This window comes from Gavia stellata, chromosome 3, assembly GCF_030936135.1.
Source record: "Gavia stellata isolate bGavSte3 chromosome 3, bGavSte3.hap2, whole genome shotgun sequence".
Lineage (NCBI taxonomy): Eukaryota > Metazoa > Chordata > Aves > Gaviiformes > Gaviidae > Gavia > Gavia stellata.
In genome coordinates, this window is record NC_082596.1 from 98,215,188 (window position 1) to 98,235,810 (window position 20,623).

Sequence of the window (20,623 nt, forward strand, 5' to 3'; positions counted from 1 at the left end):
AATAAACGAGGCCATGGAAAAATAGTAGACAAAATGCAGAAAGAGGTATTTACCAGGAGCTCCTATTCTTCCTGACTCCACAACATGGTAGCGGTGTTCCCCCCTTATCCCCCCCACCAAAAAAAAAAAAATTAAAAAAAAAAGAAAACGCACAAGAAAATTCCCAACAACTGGCTGGTCTCCTTGTGGTTTTCTCAGAGTCACACTGGAGGGCAACTAACAGCATTCACCAGCTCTGCATACCACCAAGTTGATGACATAACAGTATTAAATTGATGATAGAAGTCATGGCTGGAGCATAGGAGGTTCTCAGACATTTCTAACTGACCTCAGTTTACTAATTCTTGACAGAAATCTTCCTCATTTAATGGCCACCCCTCTATACCCCATGCAGTACAGAAAACAGAACAGCTGGTGACTAACACTGTTATGAAGAAGAAAGAGTCTAGACAGGGTAAATCTGTCCAACCTGACCCATCTAAAGCAGGTACTGAAGGATATAAGTATTTTGGATCAGGAAAAGACTCAGCTACTCATGGGAGATGCAGTCAGAAGAGAAGGTTATAGCTCTGCCCTTTGGCCAAACTAATAGCCCATCAAATGGCATCTGTAGCTACAGTCCAAAATGTTATCAAAGCTGAACATTTCCCAATGGTGCATTGAAAACAACCAAATCCACCTAGTTCATGCTGATACTTAACACAACCAAAGATCCCATAGGATCTGCCAGGAAAATGAAATGGGGCATTGTATGGGAAGATACATTGGAACAGAAAAAATGTCTAGAGTCTTTTTTTTCCCCCATGGCTTTTCCTCTTGTACACTGTGAACAAACAGATCACAAATGTGTACAGACTAAGGATAAAAACTGCATCCCACCATATATTTCCAAAAGCAAGAGTTAGAAAAATGTTTGTCTCCTACCTTGTTAACTTTGTCCCAATCTGCTGCCTAAGTTCGAGCCTCTCTTCATCAGTCTGCATGGGGAGGATATTCTTTTCCTCCAGCTCTCGCTTGGAAGGCCTGTTGCTTAGTTTGATTGCTAGAGAGTCCTTCCTGCAGACTTTCATTGCCAGGGAGCCTGTGGGAGAGAGGAGAGGCTCTGCCAAAGGAGGCGTCATCATTTCACTACAGTATGCAGCGGGCAAAGAAGTACTAGCCAAGGGAGGATACTAGGCTCTCATTTACATTGGTATGGACTGTGGGAAAAGGGGCGTCAATTAACTTCACGTGCTCAATTAACCTCAATTCATATCGTAAGGAAAAGCTGCATTTGGTAGGTATACAGGAAGAAGAAATTAAAATATTGCTCCATAGAGGGGAGTGGAGAAGAAGGGCTTGTTTCAGAATAGCTAGTAGCATCTGTAGCTTTCTCTAGCAGTGTTTCTGAACGATGTAATGGAATGAATAATTCAGCCTCAGAATATGGGCAGGCAGCAGAGCTACAGCATGTGGAAAGAGAGAGGTACCTCTCTCTCTTGCAATGTAATATCAAGACATCCAAGCTAGCACTAGAAGGAATCAAAAGTCAATCAGAAGCAGCACAGATCTCTATGTACATTAACTGACACTGCTTCTCAGACAGTGACAATGGCAAAGACACTGTGAAAACCAGTGGCCTTTCATGGCTCAGGCTTGCTTCCCTAGACTTGCATCCAAAGCAGTTTGAGCAGGGAAGACAGACACAAGCAGACAGAGAGAGACACAAACACATGAGAGGTTTTGGGCTTTGGCAGGAGAGTGTGAGATAATGCAGTTCTGCTCTGTTTCTTAGTTTAAGAGCAAGACTGCTTAATTTCACTTGCAGGGTAAGGGAGGATTCTGAGGAGATGAAATATGCCTGTTTTAGAATCTTCTTTGTGGGTGTTTTAAAAAGGGCGTTGTTTGATTGTACTGCTCCCAATTTTCAGAAGAAAATAAATCCGAGGGCCTGAAACTTCAGCTTGACCTGCAGGATGACAAGCAGTTGTCATATGCAAAGTACTGTATCTTGTCTTCATGGGAGAGTTCTATGATGCCACATGGAGGCAGGAGATGGGTTTTCTCAGAGAGATCAGGAAGGGGCCACAGGTCCCTCTCCAGACTGTAATTGCGATATGGCTATCAATTAACCTCTTATCTTCTTATCTGAGCCAAATTCTCTGATTTTGACCCCTTTCAAAGTATGTGCAGACTTACAATTCTGACATCATTTAATACTTACTACATATAAAAGCTCTGATTCTCTATTGGTGGCACTTATTTTATCCTCCTGAAGTAACCCTATTGAGCTGATCTTGACTTAGGCCAAAGGCAGGGCCTCTCTACACCACGGACACTTGGGAAAGTGAATCCAGAAGTCAATTTGGAAGTAAACCAATATAAGCCAAAACCAGTCATTTGAATTCTCTCTGAGAGCTACCCAGACAGGGATTCATATGGATTAGGGAAAGCACTATAAATTCATACCACTTGTTATTTTGGATTAATTTACCAAGCATCCCCATGTAGTCAAGCCCTGAGAGATGCAAATGCCACAGTCAAGAAAGAAAATTCACAGGCTTTGTATTTCCCTTGTGTATTGAGAGTTCAGAGTAAAAAATAAATAAATGAGGAAGGAAAAATGGAATGAGTCTTACTTGTAAATAATGAGTTATCCTCATCTTCATCTTCCTCTTCCTCCTCTTCCTGTCTTGTGTAGAGGCAGGAAGAATCTTCATAGTCGGTTTCATGAGGCACATTTTCTTTATTGTCATCGCATTCGATCACAACAGTTGGCACTTGTCTCATGTCTGGAAGGCCCCCAGGTCCTGTTTTTGTAACACTGTCACCTGTGTGTAAACCAGAGCTGTTGGGAAAGAAAAACAAATAAATAAACTAAAGGAAACAGCTCAATGGAAGACTGAGTCGCTTCTCTCACTTGTGTTTAGGAAAGTAGTGGTCTTTCATCCCTTTTGAGAAGAAATGAGGACAGAAGGATCTTCATGACCAGCAAGACTTCTAATGGGTTTAAATGGAGTACACATCAGACTTAAGGTACAACACTTGTTAGGGAGAGGTAGGACAGCATGCAAGCAGAAATACTGGCAGCCAGGATTGAGAACTAAAGATCTGTGGCAAATACAGTCTGAAGGCTTAGTGGGAATTGCATCAGCTGCTCCGAGGGATAAGCATGTCTTCACCCTGGTGCCTGCGTGACCTCGCCACTGGCGTGCAGGCAGTAAGGAGAAAATGTCTCACCTGAATGCAAAAGGTGGAGTGAGAGAGTGGGAGGAAGGAAAAGTATAGCTTGGAGAAAGGCAGAGGGAAACCATGACTTGCGCTCCTTGAGCAAGAAGATGTTGATTGACTTGAGGGGAAGGCAAGGGCATAACTCTCTGAAGCGCAGGGGACCGAGCATGTGAAACTGGGCTTGAAGAAAAGTGACTTTGGGAGCTGGTGAGAGTAACAGGGGAGGGAGCTAAAACCTGGGAGGTTTGTTTTCTAATAGCACACTTTTACGTTGTGGGGGCTGCAGTGATGATACCCCTTCTCCTGCCCTGGCTCCTCACTCCAGCCAGGTGCTGGAGGTCAATCTGAATTGGAGCTAATACTGTATTTCTTTTGTCACTTAAAGTGTGACTGATCATTTCCTGCAGCTTACTAGGTTAAGACCTGCTGTCAGCACTGCAACCATCTAGCTCTGTTTATGTGTTGATTCCAAAGCCCTTTACCAAGGAACATATCAATACAAGTAGGGAAACAGGAACATAAGGAGGTGAAGATCAAAGTCAAACAAAAGGTGAAAGGAAAAGTCAGGAACGGAACCAGGTTTCCCAATCCATTTTTATCTAATAGCTCATGTTGCTTCTCCAATGTGAAATGAGAATGAGAGACTGGCAGGCAAAAACGATGGCTACTCAGGTTTACTTGTGAGTCAGAAACTGCCCTCTCTTTTAAGTCCCAGCGGAGGCTACAGCCATATGAAAGGTGTGGAACACTTGCCTGTTGGACACCCTCTTTATGTCAAACTCCCATTTTATTTTCCAGAAGAACATAGGTGTGAAACCAGATGTGCTGGCCAAAGTGCACTTGAAGCACACAAATTTGGGTCTGACCTTACCAAGTGCTGAGTAGCCTCAATTCCCTTGAATATTTTAGCCTGCTCAGAATACCAGAGGCATTCTGCACCTTGAAAAAATGCTGTCTTCTTCTCTTTAAATGATTTTACACTGAGTCAACTTGAAATATTTCCCTTTCTTCTAACCCTAAAGTTAACATGGACTCTTAAATGGCTGCCAGATAACATCCCAGAAAGACTTTTAAAAATGTACTTCTGCGTATATAATGCTAGTCCACAATGTGCTCAGGGATTAAGGAGAAGAAAGGGCTTCAGATCCTGTGAGCAAACCATACCATGCTGTTATTATGATCTTAGGCTTCAAAGAAATAATTTTGTTAATTGCAACATTTACTATTGTAGACTAACCAACAATGAGATGCATAGCTTTACTGGATGCCTTGAAGAGAGGAACTCCATTTTCTTAGTGATAGTCTGTATTTTGCACCACAAAGTAAGAGAGATTCATGAAGAACTGGCTTGTGAATTTTTGTATTAGACTTCAATGAGTTTGACCCAAAAAATTTTATTCCAGAAGTAGTTTTAAAATTCATCAGCTGAATTCTCTTTATGACACATAAATGCAGTACAGTCCTTAAAAACTTTCAACTAACTTTTAATTTATTGATATGCTTTAATAATTTTAATTTTATGAACTTCATTTTTTAAATCTGTTTTCTCTGTAAGCTATTTTTTGCATAAAACTTTTTCAGAGGAAAGGTAGGAAATTCAAAAGCCTGGAATTAAATTTCCAAGAGAAACTAAAATGCTGTGGAATTCTGTTAGCATTGCTAAAAAAAAAAAAAAGAAATAAAAAACTTCCAATGGTGCACGCAACCACTGGATCATTCAGTTAATTTTAAAACAACACGTACACAGAGAGTAAGTACAAGTTCACTAAGTCCCTTCTGGAAGTACAAATGAAAGGAGCAAAAAGTAGTTCAGCATCCAGGACCATTTGGTGCTTCCCTGTTCTGTGAAGGATGTGTGTAGGTTACAGATGCATACTTATGGGCGTGCACATAGCGTAGCAGATATCAAAGTGGTTCACCAATTTAGGTTACCAAGCAGGTATCAGATGGCAACAAGATGTACAAATTACCACAGAGGATCTTTATTTGAACTAGTGATCTAGAAATAGGCGGCTTCTCATCTCATTGTAATTTTTCTGAATCATCCACTTTCTTGATAACACGACTTTCTATTTTAAGCCCCTCATTTTTCCTGATGTTCTGTGTTCCTCTTGATTAAAATCAGCCTTTTCCACAGCATTTTGACTAAGTCAGCTGTCTAAGCAAAGCACTTATGAAATACAGGCAGTACTGCAGTATACTTAAGAAAGACGAATCAAGGTCACTGGATATTGCAAATGTGTATAAATTCCTCTGGGTCATTAGCAAAACACACACATGGTCAGGTGGTCTACACCACAAAACTTTTGAGCATTATTTACCAAAAAGCACACTATTGTTTCAAATAGTCCATTTTAAATCAGCTTCGTGTTTTGCAACAAAATTAGAGAACAAAGCTACAGCTAAGCAAGTACTTGTTTTAAGAAGATAAATGTATCTTAACACATAGATTTGAATAATTCATAGCTGACTAGTACAAGCACTTGCAATTACTGTTGCATCATCTTTACGTGACTGAAACAGCAAAAAAGTTACACCACTATAGATTACAGTGTTTCTAGTGAGAAAATATTTTAATGAAAAATCAGAATTTAAGTATATGAGTGACTCATGGTACAGACAAAATCGAAATAGAAAAAAGTGAAATCCCTCCTGTAAAATCCACTGGGAAAAAACCGTACGCTTCTCATCTGTCATCCCGGGCTCTTTGATTTTGGAATAAAGAGTTACATTTTTATCAGCATGTTTTCAGATCTACAGTACACTCTTCTGTACTTACCAGTTAAAACAAAAATCTGAAAAAACTTCAAACCATTGTATGTACATTTCTACTATACAGGCGTATGTCTGAGAGACAGAGAGAGAAGGCAGAGCTATAAATATTAAGTGTTTCTATCCTTAGGCAATGCTAAAGTTTAGACAAAAAGCAATTCTCTTGAGAAGTTTTACGGAAGATAAATGCTTTCTGACTCAAATATGTTTTATAAGATTTACAAGACACTGGCAGGAATGTCTAATGCATTTCATTTCATAAATCTACATTCTGAAGCCAAACTGGGTGTCCCAGAGGAACTGGTCTCACACATTGTCCTTCTGGACACAGCGATTTTTCACTGCTCTGCCACAGATGCAGTTCTAGCCTGCAGTGAGATATTGCCACTTAACGGCTCTTTAGTACGTACGTTGAACAAACTGAGGCCTTGATTCAGCTGCTAGTGTACAAGAGCCCACAGAGTAATTGAAATTAATTGTCGTCTTACCAGACAGACTGACAACTATATGGGCAAAGCAGCAAATAAGGTTCTTTCCGATCAAGCAGCTGCCTCCCTAAGTCAAAATCAAAGATACATTCCAGTGGCACAAAAGGGTTTCTAAAGCTTCTTTTGCTGCTGTTCATGACGCACAGCTTTTGGGCATGGTCTTTCTTCTCAAATTCATTTCAGTCAGGAGGATGAAACCTTCTGCGGATTTTGGTGGCAGGGCTTATCAGATTTTTACCAACTCTTAAAATGCATTCAAAAATGGTAAAAAATGATGCCCGAATCTAGAGTTTTACTTATGGTTGACACATACCCTTTGGGCTGAAGGGGAAACTCGTTTGCAGTAGGGCACAAATTGGCAACAGAGGTTGCAGAAAAAAGGTCAGGTGGAAATTACACTCTTCTCTGTTTCAACTTAATCTATCATAAAGCTAGTAATTTATCAGGGAAAACAGAGGCAAACTGGCAGCACAAATGACATGTCGCAATAGTCATACTATGACAAAGGACAGATTGCCCTTCTGAGAATAGGTTATGAATAGATGTTACAAGTACCAGAAAATGTTTGCAATCAAAAGTGTTAAGTGTGCAAATGAACTTAATGTTCTATAATGTCTGTAATAAAACTGAATAAAAAACCCCAGGAATAAACTGCCATTTTAAGTCATAAGAACAACTGGGATTTGAATAGCTATTACATGCTTTTAATGTACCTTAAGACATTAACTTATTAATATGCACCAGATCTAGGTGAGGCAGTAACATTCAACCACTCCTGCAGAGGGGAAAATAGAGGTAGAGAAGCTCAGTAGCTTTCTCAAGGTCAAAGACAGCAAAATAACTTCTGGCTTCCAGGCTGGTACAGAGGGACAGTCATTTTTCTCGGGCAAGCTTCTGGCTCATTGGCAAACCACTGATTTCAGGTATCAGTCTTCAGATGTTGTTAGACTATCCGAATTCTAGAGATCTCATCTGTGAAAGCAAAAAATCCAGATTGCTAGAGGAAGGGGACGTTTCAGTCTTTCATTGTTTGCTCCTGTCCACACTCACAGTCTGGGTGGAGAGAAGAGTTGTGAGATCTAAGAAAAGTTTACTGAGCAAAATGTGGACTTGATACAAGCTAGTTATGGATTCAATGAATACCAATGAAGTTTAACAGATTTGAGGCGCTTCCACTCTACTAAGAGCAAAGAAACTAGACAGAGGGAAGGAAAAAAAAAAATCTCTTAAAGGAAAAAAAAGATAAAATTTAGAGCAGAATATTGGTCTGCACTTGTCTACAGGATCTTCCTCTATTAAAACCAACACACTACTCTAAATAATCCCCCAAATTACCAGACTTGGCAGCATTATTACTGCAGCATCATGGCAATTATTCTATAATGTTGTAGGGTACTTTTGAGATAAAGACTGAGATCAGCAAAAAAAAATGCTGCCAATGAACTTAGCATTCCCCAGAAGGTGCCTCAGAGACTTGTTAGGCTCTCGTTTCCTCAAGATTATTGACCCAACAACAGCAACCCAGTAGCACGTTATTCTGGAAGGAACAGTAAAGCGCAGGATCTCACTGTATTTCCTATGCATGCAACAGATGTGAGCACACTACCAAATTTTCAATAGAGGCAAGCAGATCTAAGATCTGTGCAGTTTTAAAAACCCCTCAAGACTTCCGGGCTGCAGTATGACAAATGCTGCGGTATGATTTCTGCTGGGTTTAATCCAGATTTTATACAATGATGGGAAAAGTACTACTGTCAAAAATACTAGAAAACAGTGGCATTTGGTGCAAATACTCATCTCCCAAGTTAAAAACATCTATTTTAAAAATCTGCACAAATTTTCAAGAAAATTAGCAAATTTACTAAGATCACAATGTGGCATGAAAAAGCAATTTAAGAATTTAACAGCACAGACCCTTTTACCTGTAAATACTATGAAAATAACAATTGCTGTTGCAGAGGAAACAGTCATCACCTGTTTTCTCTTTTGTGAATGCAAACGTTATTGATTTGTTTTGACGAGGAGAATAACTGAAGTACTCAATACTTTATTTCATGATTGAAATAATGGTTAATCAACACAAAAAGGCTATGAAAAATCAACTGTCTGCAATATCAGGATTAATTTTCATTCAAAATGCGAAATAGCAGTGCCACAACCTTTTCTTATTTTCTTCTACAAACGGAGGCAATTGCTTCATATTGGGGAATTAAGCCTTTCTTATTTAGTTTTTAAAAACCAGCTTCAGCTGGAAATTAATAGTTAAAAACAAACAGCTTCACCTTCTTTAAATCAGTTAAACGTATTTATAGACATAAACATGATGGATGCCTAGAAATTGGAGCATTCGTTGCTGTGGGGCAACAGATGCCACAATGAAGTCATACTCTGAGAGATGTCACCGGGCTCAGGATAACAAAGTGCCTTCTGCACGCAGTGTGAGCCAGACATCCAACCTGTGCTGGGGATGGCATGGGCAGTGCAGCACCAAAGGAGCCTTTGGGAGACACCAGCTACACTCTGCGCTCGGTGCACCAAGCTTTGGGGTGACAGAGATGTACCTGCCTGGCCCAGCCAGCAATGTGAGAGGGAACTGGGTAGTCACTGGGCGCAAGGGGGAATGTGGATGCTTGTTCCAATCCTACCACTACAGCCCTTTTACTGATGGGAAGAGCAACCTCCCTCACAGCCCTGACAGTTTTCCCCCAGCAGAGATTTCCCCCGCGCTGCAGAAACATCAGCCCTCCCTGATATAACCACAGAGGTCTTGCTACCCTGGTACTAAAATAAGCTGGCAGTATGGGACAGTCTCTGGTCCCCTGACTGTTTTTCATGTGGTAAGGAGAATCTGCCATCCCTCATTGAATTCTTTTTAACTATGCACTATAATGAAGGTAACATTATCACAAAGAGGTATTGGGGCAAATCATTAGGCATTATGTCTGTTAGACAAAATATTTTCACTTTCTGTCTAAAAGAAGGATGATCTGATGCTCCCAGAACAAGCTGGCTACAAAGCTGCCCTTGGTACTAAATAGAACATGTCATTTATTGGACTACCTATTCTGGGACTTGCTCAATTTTCCTCTACAAGACGAAATGAATTTTCCAAAGCTTGCTGATCTTGCAGTCTATGAGGACAGCTTGCATTTACACAACATGCTTCACCTACTCAGACTATTTGAAGCAGCGTTCAGAGATACCCACAAGTGACAGTAATAGAAAACAGCTCCAAGGTGGGTAAGACTGTTCTGATCAAATGTACAACCTTCCTCCAGATGCAAATGGCTAAGAAGGTAGCTGCTGTGGAATGAGTTAAATATTTATTTTAAGATCAAACATATAATTTAATTTAAATTAATTAAAATAGTATATTAAAACCCATCCAAGTGACTTGTAGAAAGTCCTCATAGGTTGTTTCGAGCTAATTGGTAAGACTAATCAGATGCCCTGGTGACACACTTAGTTTTTATTGCTCTTTTTTGAATCTTCCACTTCCTCTCCTTTTTGGTTTGGCAATCCTCCACATAACCAGAGCTTTACAGTTATGCACTCTGCAGTATATATTGCAAGCCAGGCATGTCCTATTAACATCTTCTGCACCGGCTGTACTATCTAGCTCCTTGAACAGGACAACAGGGTTCAGGAAATCTGATCTTTTTCTCTTTTCTGCCACAAACTTGTCAAACAAGCCTGGAAAGGCTCTTTCCCCATCTCTGTTTTTCCAGCAATGACTGCCCTGAAGTTGTTAGACCCCCAGAGGAGAGGCCTCATTCAAGGACTATCAACATAACTCAAGCGGTGATATTGATACCGAGCTTGGCAGGAAACAGTGCACATCAATATGTAATTTTAAAAGTTGATGCATTACCTTTCTAGCCTTTGCATGGTCATGGCTAGCGTTTTGTTCAGTTCCTCTATCATCCGGCACCCTGAAGGGTGAATGGGCAACGTGCTGGACCCAGAAGGCAGGTGCTGGCTGTGGCTGCCGTACTGGAGCTGGTGCTGGTGAGCTGCTAACTGGGATGGCAGGACAGTGTGATGGTGCTGGGTCAAAGGCTGCTGGGAGCTCTTCTGTGTGGAATAGGATGAGAGAGAGAGGTCTGGCCCCCCTAAAGGCATGCAAATCATGACTTTCTTTGGAGGTAGTGGAGGTGACAGTTTAACTGGCATACAAGGCAGTTTCACAGGAGCGCCAGGATCTAAAACAGAAGAAAGAGAGGCCCTGGTGTTAATTTTCATGTCAGTAAGATGGAGACCAGAGTATCTGCCTGGGCGAGCAGGCACTGAGGTTGCCAGTCAACAGGGGAGTATGCAACCCCTTCCCTGCTGCGACAGACACCTCTGCATAGCGTGCGCTCAGCACTGTCTTTGGAAAAAATACTGTTGTTTTGCAGCACTTCCGAGTCTCACAAAAAGCATCCCAGGGCTGTGCATGCCACTTAATAAACACGTTAAGCAATGCTTAACAAGGCTTGTGGTACACTTTGACGCTTTAAAGCCCTACTCCTCCGAAACAGCCCTGTGAGGTGTGATGTTTCCCGCTCAACAAGCACGCAAATAGGGGGAGAGCAATTTGGTGTCTGAAGTTACAGGATGACTCACCACCATCACTGCTGGAGCAAAAGCTCAGGGACTCCTGATCCTTCTCAACCACTGCAGTGCAATTACTACAAGTCACAAGTTTCTTACAGCTTTGTAATGTGCAAAACATCTGGTGTTAAAAATTACATTACAGGGCAAGAAAGAAAAGAAATAGGGTTTGAATACTAAACAGGAGTGGTCTGGAAAAATGAAGGGTACAGGAGGAGAAAATGATAAATGGCAGAAGATTGTTAGGATTAATGTATTCTTTTACAGAAGACTTGGCAGGCACTTTTCTCGGGACTCATGCACTGAGTTTTAACCTTTTTAACTCTAGGCATGTTCCTTGAATCACACAGTTGACCCGCCAGGCAGACTCCCCTGACTTCCATGGGAAATCAACGGAAGGTCCACAATCTAATCTCTCTGCCAGGACCCAACTGCAGGATGGAGATTTTTGGAATTGCACCGTGAAGTGTTTTCAGAAGGGAAAAGAAGTTAATGGGAGGGCTTGTAGTTCCCAAGGTGGGTGTGGGAAATGGCCACCACGTATGCTAAGAGCAAAAATGAGAGCAAATAGATATGCTGTGAACTGCAACCGTGAGTTTGTGTTTAGGAGGAAGGCCAGGCCCTTTTCAGCCTGGAATACCACAGACATTTGGCTCTGCAATGCAGCCCTGCAGGCAAGGCTTGCATGCTCTTTGGCCTCTTATTGCTTCACTTCACTCTTCTTGCTTTAACATGGAAAAGGAACTGAAGGGCTGGAATCTTCTTTTGACCTGAGAAAGCTTGGGAGTAAGATGTTGCCCTCCAGGTTTCAAAGGTCATCACCTTCCTGAGCGGTATCAGATTTGTAAAGTCCTTTTGCAGATGGTTCTTTTTAGCATTAACTATCCTTCTCCTTGCCCCCTCCTTGCCCCTATCCTCTCCTTCCTCCCTCTTGGCCTATTCTGGGTATTGCCTGTATTAGTATCCATAACGACTAGCCAGGTTGTACAAGGTTGATACTAGGACTTCGAAGCACTAACACTTCTTGAAAATTATTAACAACAGTAACGTGGAAAAAGACCATGCATGGACCCAAGCTCAGATATGACATTAGACTTTTTTTAGTGCTTCATTGCACCCACTGTATCCACTTGATACTAGTGTTTTTACTGTGCTAGGAACAACACACTGACAGCAAGTCTTCCCTTTCTTCAAAGGGCTTATAGGCTAAAGACACATAGGAGATGCAAAGGGTGTGCAAGGATGAAATAGAGGCATGGAGAGAAAGTGATTTTTCCACGTTGCAGAGTGGGAAAGTTACAGAGAGTAGAACTCAAGTTGTTTGGCTTTCAATGCAATATCATACCCACTTGACATGTCTCTTGAAGGCAAAAATTCTTCTGATGGCTCCACCAAGGCTGAAATCTAACTCATGGGATTGCCAAACCACAGGGCACTGCCCTCTCCTCTAAAGCAGATTGCCTTCTGTACAGTAGAAAAAAATACTTTCAGGATTTTCTATTCAAGCACAGGAAGGTCTCCAAGTTACCATGTTTTTCTCACATACACGTTATCTATGTATATTTCCTCTTTGTATCCTGCATAAAAGAACACACCATCTTCAATAAAAGGTAAATAACAGAAAGAGTAAAGACTAAATCGTATAGAGCCCTGAGAATAAGGATCCTATGGAATTTGTAGTAACAAAGTGTTTTCATACATTTGTGCTCCAGGCAATTTCACTTCTAGAGCTGGTCCTGAATTACAAAGACTACTCTGAGATCTGCACTTCCATTTTGAAAAGGGCAGGTTTGACTGTTGATTTTAGATCCTTTTCTGCTGTATCTCGATTAACGTCTTCATCTGACAGTGCCTGTGCCTGGATGCCCCACCACTCTGTGTATGATGAAGGGGAGTCATCCTTAATGGTGAATTCAAAGAGATCCCAACTGCAGGCATCTCTTGCTTCTGACAAAAGAATAACTGGAAGTATCAACTGGGTTTGCTGCCTTCTGCGATCCTGAAGATTAGAGCAATATTGTATGTTGGGAGTGAGTATATCGTACCAAATGGTTCAGGTATAAAGCAAACAGGAATCCTTCCATCTTTCTTCTAAAATATAGTGCAAATTTATTTTCCTTTCCCATGCAAGTGTTCATCTAGTAGAGTTGTGACAGAGACACTGCAGCTTTGGAGTTGCAAGGGAGAACAAGTCTAGCTTAATTATCCCGAGTAACCACATACTCCATAATGAATCAGATGTGCATACTCTGGTTGCCACTCTTCACAACAAAGCTATGGACCTTTATTTTCCACTTAAATTTAAAGAAATCCTTTGCATCAACATGTTTTCAGTGGTATCAGTGCTGGGTGACTCCACTGGACACCTGCCAAAAATCTTGTCCATTATTTTTAACGTAAGACTTTGTTCAGACCGACTGTGTTTTACCCAAGTTCTTAAGCCTGCCTGAATATGGCCCTAATACCTAAATAGAGCCTTGAAAATGAACCAGAGGCTTTAAATCTACTTGTCTGCCCTTCACCTTCAGGAGAATTCTACTTGTCTATTAAAAAAAATGGCCAAGAGGACAATGACTGCAATGAGAGGAGAGTTCGATCCATTCACTTGGAAACGTGTCAGTGTATCTTCTCTGGCATCAGTAACAGAGACCTTGTACTGCAAATTTTACTACATGGTCAGATCAGTGACTGTGCTGAAGATCCATGGGATCCAGGCATGTTGTTGGAGACTGCGCTACCATCATCTGGAGTAAACAAGAGAACAACTTGTCCCTGCATGTAAGAGTGAGATGACTGTGTTGTACAGTTCATTCTTCTGTTTGTTTTAATTTCACAAGGTATGTGATGTATGAACCAGGGGTGGAAATAGTTACTGTCTCCAGCATGGAATATCTATCAGACATGGACATCTGTAGATGAATAAGAAGCTGGACAGTGGAAATATGAACAAGGAATCTGTGAACAGTGAATCTCAGTGGAACGTTACCAGAGTCTTAAATCATTGCACAAAGCACTCATGTGCCAGAAGAGAAGCAAACTGTGTGAAGCCAGGTGTGCAAGTCTGATTAATCTCTTTTGGCTGAGGTTCTTCATGCTCAAGAGAATAATGAGCAATTTTGCAAGACATTGGTTCCCAGCAGGGTTGTGACCACTCAACACTGTGCGTGGTTAAGTAATAACTGTGCCAGAATTGATGAAAGAGATATTAGACATAGAAACCTTCCCACTGCTGATGCCAATAAATTACTTAAAATATAGTTGTGGATGCCACAATATTTGCTGCACATCAGACCTAGGACAAACAGGCCAGCCCTTATCACTTCCATATAGATAATTTTGCTAATACCTACAGTTGCTGCATTTCCTCTTGGGTTTTTCAGGAGATAGATAAATACACTTTTATTTGCTGCACAGAAGGTCTGCCCATGTATGGTTCTTCCGATGCGTTTGTGGCAGACTGAAGCTGTACACTAACTACACCAAATCTGATGCTTCCCAGCCACTGAGCAAGGCTGGAGAGTTGGTCAGCAGATGTTGTAGATACACCTGTTGCAGACAGAGTGCTAGGAAGTTCTGGAGGTCTGGCAGCAAATATTGCTCCAGCAGGGCTGCTAGAAAAGCTCATTAAATCCTCAAAGCATCCCCCAGCACAATTACTGCATGGACTAAGAGGCTATGCCTGGGAATCCTGGGCTTGTGGCAGAGCTGGCTATGTTTTCTATCCTGCCAGCAGGAGAAAAGCTCTTTCTTGACTCCTTGTGATGCCAAACAGGAGCCAGCATTGTACCCTGACAGCAAGGAAGGCCAACAGCCTCCTGGGTTGTTTGAGTAGAAGCACAGCCAGGAGATCAAGGGATTATTCCCCTTCTATTCAGCACTCCTTAGACTGTATCTACGTTACTCTGTCAAGCTTTGTGCCCATCAGGAAAGACATCAAAAACTTAGAATGAGTTGAGCAGAGGGCCACCATGATGGTTGAGGGATGGAGCACCTGACATGTGAGAAGAAGCTGAGGGCCCAGGGCTTGTTCAGCTTGGAGAAAAGATAGCTTGCAGCGGGGAACCTAACAGCAGCCCAACAGTACCTATGAGAAGGTTATCAGTAAGGTGGAGCCAGGGTCTTCACAGTTGTGCATGGTGGGAGGAGAAGACCAGAGAGGTTCTGGACTGAACTATAACGAAAACATTTTCCCTCATGAGAAGAGCCAAATGGTGGAACAGGTTTGCCCAGACAGGTTGTGCAGTTGGCATCCTTTGAGGTTTTCAAGACCTGGCTGGACAAAGCCCTGAGCAACCTGGTCTGATCGCATAGCTGGCCCTGCTTTGAGCAGGAGGCTGGACTAGAGACTTGCTAAGGTTCCTTCCCACCTGAATGACCTTATACTATGACCTTTGCTGTACTATATACAACTACAAGTAATACAACTCGTCATAAAGTTAACAAGTTACTCTTTAAATTCCAGCCAAGCAATTAATTCTGTAATGTGCAAAACAAAAGTGCAAAAACCAGTGCAGCCTGTTGAGGGAGCTCCGTAGTGGAAATGAGGTGATACGCCCGGTATTTGCTGGTAGCATTTGGAGAAGTAGCTTTTACTTTTTCAGGTCTTCTTTCTGGGAATCACTTGTGTCTGAACAGTGGGAGTCTCTTTTCTTCTTTCAATGAGTTTTTTGAGCAGATTCATAAAGACAAGTTAAAAACTGTTCTGAAAGATCTGCCACGCATCTCCTGCTGACTACAGCAAGATGTGCAGCCATGTCTTCTGGGAAGATTTGAGACTGAAATTCTTTGCTGTTCTTCTGCACCATGTATGCATTCAAGGTTCAAGATGAATTTGGAGAACACAAGCAAAGCATGCTTAGCCTAAAGGTTGAAAAGTACAGCTCTGCATGAATTCCCGTGCAGAGCCTTGAAGAGGGTTTCAAAGATGAGAAGATTTCCTTCTGCTTGTATGTGCTAGGTAGTCTCCTCCAGGTAGCAGCAGGCAGAGGAAGTGTGGAGAGAGCAACTGCATCAGGGTCCAGTTTCCCGTGAGAGCCTGGGAGTGCTGGTGAAGGACAGCTGCTTTTGCTCTGCTGCTTCTCCCTCAAGCATACAGCAAAAAGAGAATTTTCCGTTGCCCCCACATGAATGTAACCCGTCTTCATGAATGTTGCCTGCCAGAGCAGGCAGCAAGAGGTAACGTCACAGAGGAGGAAGCTTGTGGATAATGTCTTGGGCTCATCTACAGAGGAGCTTTCTGAGACACGTGTGACTGTTGCATTACAAACACCGCACAGAATATTTGTAGGATAAATTGTAGTTGTGAATACTTCCATAATGCTGTAACTAACAACCAGCTGTGCCGTGGCAATGCAGCAGGACACCAGGCATCCACGTTCTCAAACACCCTTGGCTTGTCTGCATTATCAGAAGTAACTTTTGGGGACTTGTAACATTTCCTACCCTGTTAAAACGTTTGCCTCTAATTATGAATTAGTTCTTACTCTACAGAGACATAACTAGAAAGCACAGCCTCAGAACTAAAAATGTGCTATGCCTCTCCTCAAAATCTTGAATGAAGAAAGCAAGAGAATGCAAAACGTTTTTCAAATCTTAAATACAATAGCTGAGTGGCCAGATACGACCAAGGCTACACCCTACTGTAATATTAGGCTAAATTTGGGCTCACATACACTCATGTGTTGCTGAGATCCCAGCTTTGTGGCATATATGTTGTTCTCTGATGTTTTAGGGGACTTCATGGGTTACTGGTGATTCAGTTGTTTGAATGGAAAATATCTAATTAATTTCAGAAAACATTATCTGTGCTGGTGAGAAGTAACATCTTAATGAATCAAGATCAAAAGGAGCTTTACACCACTAGGGTATGTTGTCTATCAAATCAGATATGACCAGTCCTCTTGCCCTTTTGGCCATTAAAGATTTTATGATAATCTGCAGACTTCACCCCAGCAGTCCAATTAAATTTGGTCCCAGGTGATAATTTCAGCTCCTCCTACATTTTCAATGAAAGGGGCTGCAAGTGTTGTCCTAAATGCCTGGGTTCTGCGTATGGATATTGGAGAACTGAAATGATGAAAGAAATTCTGTCCATGAGTGTTGTATAATAATAATCATATCTGAAAACCAGTAGAAGGCTCACCAGGAGGTGGCTGGCCAACAGCAAATGCAGAGCAGTGAAGCAACGGTATCAAAACAGTTAAGGATCATGTTTTTCTCCCAGGGTTGCCTGTCTTCTAGGGCAGTGTGGGCACTTCCACATCCAGTGCTGTGATAGGGACGTTCCCTGTGGAGGCAGCATCATCAAGAGCATCGGAGATGGCGTGAGGCAAAGCACAGAGCATCTTCTGCCGTGGCGGTGGCACTGCTCCCAGCGGCTGCTCTGCAGGCTGCTCTTGGCTCTGGCCCCGTTCCTGCACTGTCCCATCCCCGCAGTACCTCAGCCTTGAGAAGCAGCATGCCAAGGTTGCATGATTTATATTTCCTAGAGGCAATTCTCTCTTCCTGTCACCTTTAAAAGGGATTTTTTCTTTTCATTCTCCCCAAAATTAAATGTGCTCTTATGTGTTTATTTTAGGCCTGCTCTTTTATATGCATTTCTTATCAAGGGAAAGGCCAATCTTTGTCTTGGCACAGGCAGATAGATGTTTGAGATGGTTCACAAATGATTTCAGAGCTGAGGTATGTTTCTTTTCCACTTCTAAAACCTGTATTAAGTCCTTTACCAAACCCTGCAAGTCAGTCTTCATGCCTTTATTGAAAAACCTTGGGATAAGTTCACAGCAAGAAGGTGGTCAGACTCAAAGGAAACTTTTCTTTCCTCAAGTTTTGTATTTAAAATATTTCTCCTTTTTTTTTTTTTTGCTGCTGACCACGCCTGTAGTGATTTTATAATATATGTTTGTATAAAATATATTTCTATTAAATAAATATACGTATGTATACATACATATTTATATCTTAAGACAGAAGTTGAGGCACTTCTGCATTTTCAGACGTGTACCTGAACCCTTCACCGGATTACATCTCCCCTTGCAGTCGTCTTGAACAGAGCTACAAGACCATTAAACCACTGTAACTCTCCATTAGCGAAGCCCAGTATGTCTTAATTTGTCCTTCAACCTTCTCCAAAATCTTCTATAGAAAAATGAGTATGCAACAAGAACAGAAGTGTCTTCACCTCGAATGCCAGAATTCAGATTTTACTTGCTTTCTTACACACAAGCTGAGGATGTCTCTGGAGTAATTAGTAAAAGAATAGCATTAATTCTGCTTCTCACTGATGAGGGTGCTTCATTAGGATTGATTGCTCATTTCCAAAGATTATACACGGCTAGAATAATTTCCAGTGGAGAACACAAGGCACCGAACAACATGTATATCCTTTAGACCACCAAAGTAAATGGACCCTTAAGAATAATACTTTTATTTATAAGGTATGTATAAATGAGGCTCTCAGTTCCACCAGGAATAACTTTCAATTAAATTAGGGCCCTATGACTAAATCTGAATCTCTGTTCCTTTTCCCTGAGGGTTCTGTATATGCATGTACAAGAGTCTGTCTATATGCACACACAAGAGTATATTTAGGACCGGATGAGAGACCACTAAAGGCCACCACAAAGTAAGAGAAGTCACAGTTCTGTTTTGCTTTCATTGGAAAGTCATCACCATCAAGCAATTGACTTATGCTGATAGCTTGAGCCTGATTCTATTTCACACAAAATTTCCAGCTGCAAAAAAACCCACCAGAAGCCCTCATCCTTTGATTCTTCTGCTATTTCTTACAAAAGAAAGGCTTATGAATGAAGGACATTTAGTACCTGATTTTTTTTTCCTATGTTATTCCTATTTTTTATTTCTTCCATGTTGGCCTCATTTCTGAGCAGCTGCTCGTAATTGGGACAGAGTGTTATGGGAGATCATAGGAAGCTGGTTTTGTCCTCACCTGAAGCCATTAATACTGCTTCCTGGCATTGCAGGCTGCAGAACTGCCCCTTCAGTTTGTAGTATAAGGCAAAATATTAACCATTATGTGCAGAATTTGGCAGGCAAGAAAGTAAAGAGTTTTCACATAGAATGAACAAAACTATACAGAACAAAAATATGTGGTCATCCAAACAGAAACATGAAGAGACTACGTAGAGATATAAGAAAAAACCAGAACACGCTCTTCCCTAATGAGCTCTTTCCTGATATATATCTTAACCTGAATAAAATGGGTATTATGTGATATATATCTTAACCTGAATAAAATGGGTATTAACTGTCAGGAAAAAGAAAAACATCTAGAAAAGATCAGAGCAGCACTAACAGAAGACGACTGACCCAGTGAGAAGACCGGTAGCTGCCCCAGTACGGAGATGCACCACACCTCATCCTGAAATCAGGATTTTGAGGTGCTGCCTCCTGGGCAGCAGCTGCAATTATGAACAGACTGTTCAAAAGGTGCAGGCAAGCATTTAGGGAACCTTTTTTGGTCTGTGTAAATGTAGCCATCCTTTGCTTTGGTGGTCTAAATCAGAGAGTGGGAGAGAGGGGACCCACCAATCCTCCTTCCACCTGTACCCAGAGCTTTGAATCGCATACAGCCTGGACGCTTGTGAAAACATCTGGAACACAAAAAAAGGAGCCTGTATTGTCTACTGTTGCTAGCTGCAATGCCGTGAGAGATAAACTGCAGCATAAACTGCCGGACACCAAAATCCTGGTCATTGGGAAGTGGAGCTGCCCGTCATCAGCAGGACTCACCAGTGGGAGGGGAGCAGTCAGAGCAGGGTGGAAAGGGGGAGCAGGTAGGCAGGCAGCGTGAGCAGGGAAGCAAAATGGCAAGAAGCCATGGGACAGAATGGCCTGTGTAAGGATCAGGGGGCCAAGTAAAAGACAAACACATGGAAAGATAGAGGGTATGTGCAGGGGGACCTGCCCAGATGGCAGCTGAGGGGAGAAGCAACAAAGGGCAAAAGGAGAAAGCAAAACTCTCCCTTTCCCCTCAACCCTCACCCCTTTTCTCATTAAAGGCATTTAAAGATATCCTAGTATTTTCCTGATACTTCCTTCCCATCAAAGCACATCCTGCAATTTTTGTGGTGAGGGTAAGTCTTGATGAATAACAGTGAGGAGGGTTAGGAAACGCAGCGGCGGTCTTAGGTAATTACAGCTGAGAGGGGAAGTGCCCTGAAGCAACCTTGAAGAAGTTACAGCCTGAAAATGCTTTGTGATCGCTGCCCTAGGTACCACACACATACGTTACCAGTACAACACAACAACATGTGCAAACAGCATCACAGAAGGAGGAAGGACACTGAGAACCTTGCTGTAAGGGCAGGTTTTTCCTATAAGGGAAATGGTGGGGCTGAGGCTCCAGGAACACCTACTTACCAGTTAAGTGGCTGGCAATCCTGGCAATAGGTTTAGGAGGCAGGGCAGGGGGCTGTTTGAGGAGGGACAACTGTTTCACTGGGGTGTCCTCATGGTCTCCAGGGAAAGCGGCAGATTTTTTGGGGGGAAGTAGCAGGACTGGCTTAGCTGTAGGATCTTGGGACAGGAGGACGCCGGAT

At 42.0% G+C, this 20,623-nt stretch overlaps 1 protein-coding gene across 1 annotated transcript in view; it reads right to left on the bottom strand.

Moving 5' to 3' along the window:
• The window catches only part of PHACTR1 (phosphatase and actin regulator 1), a 306,757-nt gene that overhangs the window by 42,516 nt on the left and 243,618 nt on the right, over positions 1 to 20,623 (bottom strand). Inside the window, exons 6-11 of the mRNA XM_059815260.1 lie at positions 10,342 to 10,672; positions 7,313 to 7,326; positions 5,393 to 5,410; positions 5,203 to 5,209; positions 2,619 to 2,827; positions 925 to 1,081 (exon numbers count right to left, since the gene is read on the bottom strand). Of these exons, the coding sequence (XP_059671243.1) occupies positions 925 to 1,081; positions 2,619 to 2,827; positions 5,203 to 5,209; positions 5,393 to 5,410; positions 7,313 to 7,326; positions 10,342 to 10,672 (736 nt within the window). The remainder of the gene's footprint in view (positions 1 to 924; positions 1,082 to 2,618; positions 2,828 to 5,202; positions 5,210 to 5,392; positions 5,411 to 7,312; positions 7,327 to 10,341; positions 10,673 to 20,623) is intronic.